Source organism: Nicotiana tabacum, chromosome 20 (assembly GCF_000715075.1).
Source record: "Nicotiana tabacum cultivar K326 chromosome 20, ASM71507v2, whole genome shotgun sequence".
Taxonomy (NCBI): Eukaryota; Viridiplantae; Streptophyta; class Magnoliopsida; order Solanales; family Solanaceae; genus Nicotiana; species Nicotiana tabacum.
In genome coordinates, this window is record NC_134099.1 from 2,077,800 (window position 1) to 2,084,342 (window position 6,543).

General features: G+C 37.3%; 1 protein-coding gene across 2 annotated transcripts; it reads left to right on the forward strand.

Moving 5' to 3' along the window:
• Positions 1 to 3,270: 3,270 nt before the first annotated feature.
• On the forward strand, positions 3,271 to 6,260 carry LOC142174124 (uncharacterized). 2 transcript variants are annotated; one of them, XR_012703455.1, is made up of 4 exons: positions 3,596 to 3,898; positions 4,008 to 4,638; positions 4,773 to 5,431; positions 5,519 to 6,260. XR_012703455.1 is itself a non-coding variant. In XM_075239855.1 (3 exons), exon 1 carries the CDS (start codon positions 3,383 to 3,385, stop codon positions 4,304 to 4,306), a length of 924 nt encoding a protein of 307 aa, XP_075095956.1. In that variant the 5' UTR covers positions 3,271 to 3,382; the 3' UTR covers positions 4,307 to 4,638; positions 4,773 to 5,431; positions 5,519 to 6,260. The 2 variants fall into 2 exon arrangements, 1 of the variants encoding a protein (XP_075095956.1); XM_075239855.1 differs by having other exon boundaries at positions 3,271 to 4,638.
• The last annotated feature ends 283 nt before the right edge of the window (positions 6,261 to 6,543 follow it).

A 6,543-nucleotide genomic window follows, 5' to 3' on the forward strand; every position in this document is an offset into this window, starting at 1 on the left:
ACAAAATCTTCACAAAAGAGTTACGATTACCAATTATAACGTTTCATTAATGTCATTAATGTCAATAATGACTCGAACATAAAAGGGAAAAGATGTTGTACTTAGAGATGACCATATAAGGAAAACAAATGTCATTTATACGGACATGTTCTGGAATACAATTATTTACTTTTGCTTTCTATTGATTACTTTACAATTTTATAATTTCCTTTTTTACTGCCAGTATATTGATTTTCTTGATTATCAGTAACCCGAGTACTTCGAAAAATAGGCTTTGACCGAAATTCCTATTTTTTGGTTAAACAAATTGGTTCCGTTATGACAATATCTCATAACATGGATCTAAATAATCAGTGCAAAGTAAATAGACAAGCCCGACATCGGGGTGTCACAAGTCACGAGCAACTACAAGGTTTGTCTAAACATAAGAAAGGCTATCATAGTACGAAAATAAAATACTAAGAACAGTCTGAGTAAGGTAAGAAGGAGAAGTGTAGGGTTGCGAACGCCAAACAGCTACCTTGCCAACTACGAAGACCTGCTGGAAGAACGATCAGCACTCACTATCGCGACCCGCAACTCCTGGATCTGCACACAAGGTGCAGGGAGTAATGTGAGTATGCCAACTCAGTAAGTAATAAAAGTAAATGAAAGTTGAGCAGTAAGAAAACAGATAATTCCATGTCATAGCACCACAACAAATACAGCACATTTCCAAAATAGTACAGAAATCAATTATCTCGTAAAACAACTCAGTTTCAGTAAAAACCTTTTCTTTTAAAAACATCTTTCAATGGTTTCAACAAGTAATGAAACGGCGAGTATAAATGATAGAAACGTAAACAGCCCCTCGGGCAAGACATGTACCATAAACTGCCCATTGGGCAAAATATCAACAGAATCAGCCCCTCGGGCTACCTCACAATCACTCATAATCGGCCCCTAGGGAAACAACATGAATCAAGATTATCCCCTCGGGCAACATCACATCACTCACACTGGGTACCCGCGCTCACTGATGAAAAGGAAAGCAGTTGAATTATGTCAAGTGCCAACTAAGGAATATGTCAACTAAGGAAAGAAGTTGAATCCAATATTCTGAATGAAGCCAACAAGGAAACAAAGAAACGTTTATTTGTATATATGGAAATTGGAAAGAGAGATTCTCCAAGACCAATTGAAGTCATTGAAGACTCTTTTCCAATTTCTCTCTTGTAGTCGTTGGGTCTGCTTTGGAATTACTTTTCCTTGCCTTTTTCATTTTCAATCTCTTGTGTATATAATATGATATCTTGTATGTTAGAAAATAGAGAACTGGAATGAGATTAATATGTTCAAATCTCTTCATGGTAACAGATCCCTCACAAGAGATTGGAACACGCAAAACTCTCATGGCCAATTCTAACCAACAAGTGCAAGAACCCTCTGTTTCTCTTCAAACTTTGCACCAGTGTACTAGTCTCATCTCATTGAAACTAGACACTTCAAACTTCTTACTTTGGTATTCTCAAATGGAACCTTTACCAATGATTAAAACATCACCTTACCAATGAAAGCAAGTCGGAAATAGAAATCACTGGAGACGACAGAAAGGCTGCTCCAAATCTGTAGTATCTTACCTAGATCAACAATGATGGCTTGCTAATGACTTGGTTACTAAGAAACATAGAGACAGAGGTTCTAATGTTGTTGGAAAACATCCAAACGGCACATCAGGTATGGCAATCTATTGAGAATCAGATTCTCCCTACTACGATTGAAAAAGAACAACTTTTGAATGAAAAATTGATATCCCTTAAAAAGGAAAACATGTCTCTTGATGAATACCTTAAGAAGTTCAAAGGCTTATGTGATAGCTTGGATGCAATTAAAAAGCCCATGGACGATACAAGCAACACATTTCAACTAGCTAGGGGTCTTGGCGCTAAATATAAGGATTTTCGAACTGCTATGTTAGCAAAAGCCCCTTATCCTACTTATAATCAGTTTGTTGTAGCCCCGCAAGCTCATGAACAGATGATGATTAATGAAAGCGAAGAGAAAGATCACTTGCAACCTCACCATGAACAAGCTTTCATCGGACAAAGAGGAAGAGGACGACATCGTGGTGGAAGAAGGTTTAACTCGAGAGGATGAGGCTTTGCTCCAGCAGCGTGCCATGGTAATTACAGTGCTAGGCCAAATTTCAATGATAAAATACCATACCAGCCGAAGGCAACTAATTATAGTGTCGATCCGCGTCAACAAAAGAAAGAACAAGCTATCATTTGCCAAATTTGCGGTAAGACTAATCACTCAGCCTTGGAATGTTGGAATCGGTTTGACCATTCTTTTCAACCCGAAGACCAACTTCCTAAGGCCCTTGCTGCAATGAAACTAGAACATGAAGATTCTTCACTCTATGTCGATTCAAGAGCGACAACTCACATCCTAAACAATCCAGGTAAACTTGCAAAACTACTCCATATAAGGGCAATGAATCTACATTTGTAGGAAATGGTGAAAGCCTTTCCATTTCTCATGTTGGTAAAGGACAACTAAAAACCAAAAATGGTAGCTTAAGTCTGAAAAATGTTCTCATTGTTCCTGATATAAAGAAAAATTTACTCTCTGTAGGACAATTGACCCATGACAATCCTTGTTCCGTTGAATTTTTTGCTAATGATTTTGTGGTTAAGTCTCAACAGGGCGGGATACTTTCTAAAGGATGCAAAAAGGGAGACTTTATGCTCTTGGAGAAATAAATCAACAAGCTCTCCTTGCCTTTAAGAATAAAGCTTCCCAAAATATGTGGCACAAAAGGAATGGACATCCCCATTTGCGATATCTAAAGATTCTAAAGTCAAAAAATTTGATAAATATTTCGAGTTGGGAAAAAAGTCCAGCAGTTTGTAGTAGTTGTCAAATGGGAAAAAGTTGCCGAATTTCCTTTTCATTATCAAATAACATTTCAAAATTTCCATTAAATAAACTACATTGTGATTTATGGGGTCCAACACCCATCTTATCCTGTCAATATTTTAAATATTGTGTTGCTATTGTCGACGAGATACACATGGTTGTTTTCATTGAGAAAAAAATCCGATTTCCTTAAAATATTTCTTAATTTTCAGAAAATGGTAGAAAATCAGTTTGAGCGTAAAATAAAAGTTCTTCAAAGTGATAGAGACGGAGAATTTGTTTCCACTGATTTTAAAATCATCTGATTAACTATGGATTTCATCACCAATTTTCATGTCCAAACACACCGGAGCAAAATAGTGTAGTAGAAAGGAAACATCGTCATATTGTAGAAACATGACTCACGCTACTTTTTCAAGCTTGCTTACCCACCAAATATTGGGTGGATGCTTTCCTTACATCTGTTTATCTCATAAATCGTATGCCTTCTCAATCACTGAATATGGAAAGTCCATTCTTTAAGTTATTCAATCACCATCCTGACTATGGTAGTTTGAGAATTTTTGGTTACAGGTGTTTTCCCTACCTTAGAGACTATGGAAAGAACAAATTCTCTAAGAAGACATATCCATGTATCTTTTTGGGATATAGTCCTATTCATAAAGGATACAGAAGTTTGGATCCTTCTACAAATAGGATTTATTTATCTAGACATGTTGTCTTTGATGAAACTATTTTTCCTTGTGCCCCTAACAAAGAAAGTATATCGCAGGAGAATCTTGAGGTCACAACATTTTCTGACACTGATTCTTGGATACAAAAAGGGACGAACAAATCTCAAAAGGAAAGCTCCAACAAAAAGATAAATGACCTCCATATGGAAAAAGATGATGACCACATCGTACTGGATGACATCACCACAATTGATGATGCATATATCACGCCAGATATACCTCCCGACAACAATAAAGATCATAGTCAAGCTGAAAATATTAAAGTTAGCCCTACAAATGATACCGAGAATAACAACACTAACTCTATCAATGTTAATGATTTACCTGATTCGAGTAATAGTCTAACTATTGATTTGAATTCATCTTCTACAGGTTCAAGTCTTGATGCGACACAAACAAATAGGCATCATATGATAACTCGTCAAAAACTTGATACTCATCCTGATCTTGACCCTATATTGGCTGAAAGCATTCAACAACATCAAGAAAAGCGGATACATAAAGCCTTGACCACTACCACGACCGCTTCAGTACCAAAAAGTGTTAAAACGGCTCTCACCATTCCACACTGGCGTGAATCCATGCTTGAAGATCTCCAAGCACTCCACACCAACCAAACATGGACCATTGTTTCTCGACCATCTAATGCTAATATAATTAGATCCAAGTGAATTTTTCGCATCAAGCATAGAAAAGATGGATCGATCGAAAGATTCAAAGCTAGACTAGTTTCACAAAGATACAAACAAATTGAAAGAGTGGATTATGAAGAAACATATAGCCCTGTAGTCAAGGCCACAACGATTCGGCTTGTTCTTGCAGTTGTAGTGTCACAAAAATGGACAATGCGACAACTAGATGTCAAGAATGTCTTTCTTCATGGCTACCTCAAGGAGACAATTTACATGGAACAACCTCCTGGATTTAAGGACCCTCAACATCCAAACTATGTCTGCAAACTGCACAAGTCACTCTATGGTCTTAAACAAGCTCCTAGAGCGTGGTTTGATCATTTATCAAAATTTCTTATTTATATTGGGTTTAAATGCAATCAAGCTGATACTTCTCTCTTTACATTACATAAAGAAAATATTGTTGTACTAATGTTAATTTATGTTGATGATATTGTTCTCACAGGAAACAATGACATATTTTTAGAGGATCTTATCAAGAAACTACAATCTGAATTCTCTCTCAAGGATCTTGGCCAACTTCACTACTTCCTTGGTCTCGAAGTTCAATATTTCCCTGGAGGAATCACTACTTTCCAAAGTAGGTACGTAAAGGAACTACTAGATCGAGGCAAGCTCACAAATTGTTCTCACTTCAATACTCACATGGAATTAAAATCACCGCTGTCACCTGAAGACTCAAAAACCATTGATTCAACAGAGCATCGAAGCTTAGTAGGTGCTCTCCAATACCTCACCTACACTCGACCTGACATTGTTCATGTAGTCAACAAAGTCTACCAACATCTCCAATTCTCAACGGAAGAGCATATGATAGCCGTCAAAAGAATTCTTTGATATCTGAAAGGAACAACAGATTATGGCCTAAATTCCTTTCTCAAAGTCCATTCAAACTTTATGGTTATTGTGATGCGGATTGGGCAGGTTGTCCGGATACAAGGAGAAGTACTTCAGGTTTTTGCATATATCTAGGTGCTAATTGTATTTCATGGTCCTCCAAGAAACAACCAACAGTGTCTCGATCTAGCATAGAAGCAGAATATCGATCCATGGCATCTACGACGGCTGAATTAGTTTGGATAAATTTTCTCCTTCGAGACATTGGTATTTCACTATATCACTCACCTCAGCTTTTTTGTGATAATAAAAGTGCATTGTATATGTCAATTAATCCAGTATTTCATGCTCAAGCCAAGCATATTGAGATAGACTATCACTTCGTTCGAGAAAAGGTTGCTCTTGGCGCACTCACCACACGATATATTCCCTCTAAACTTCAAATTGCAGATATATTTACTAAACCTATTCCAAAGCTTCCCTTCCGATCATTTCGAGCCAAGCTAGGAGTACATTCAATCATTACCTCCAGCTTGAAAAAGGGTGAAAAGGAAAGCAGTTGAATTATGTCAAGTGCCAACTAAGGAATATGTCAACTAAGGAAAGAAGTTGAATCCATATTCTGAATGAAGCCAACAAGGAAACAAAGAAACGTTTATTTGTATATATGGAAAGAGAGATTCTCCAAGACCAATTCAAGCCATTGAAGACTCTTTTCCAATTTCTCTCTTGTAGTCGTTGGGTCTGCTTTGGAATTACTTTTCCTTGCCTTTTTCATTTCCAATCTCTTGTGTATATAATATGATATCTTGTATGTTAGAAAATAGAGAACTGGAATGAGATTATTATAAGTTCAAATCTCTTCAACTGAGGATGTTCAGACTCCGGAGGGGCTCCTACAACCCAAGCGCTATAACAAGCCTTCTCGTGGCATAACAAATCAATCACTCGGCCTCTCATATATCACAAATCCGTACAACATGCTGCGGCGCAAGCCCGATCCCATGATATCCTCACAACACAGGCCCTCGGCCTCACTCAGTCAGAAACCTCTTAAGCCACTCGGGCTACAGTAAAACAAGATGCTTAGTCAAAATATTTTTATGCATCAAATTAGAGTAAATAAGACTGAGTTATGAAGTCAGTAAAATATAGCATGATTGAGTACAGTTATTAAATCAAAACAGTGAGGAAATTTCAGTAAAGAAAGCCTCTAAGGGTCCAAACAGTTGGTACGAGGCCCAAATATGGCATCCAGCCCAAAACATAGTAATACTTTCCAAAACACAATAGTATCAAATAGTTTTCAATCAAATACGCGACTTAATAGTCATACGGGACGGACCAAGTCATAATCTCTAACGGTGCACGACCCCACA

Coding starts and splice junctions, on each gene's coding strand:
- LOC142174124 (XM_075239855.1), top strand. CDS start 3,383: ATGCCTTCTCAATCACTGAATATGGAAAGTCCATTCTTTAAGTTATTC.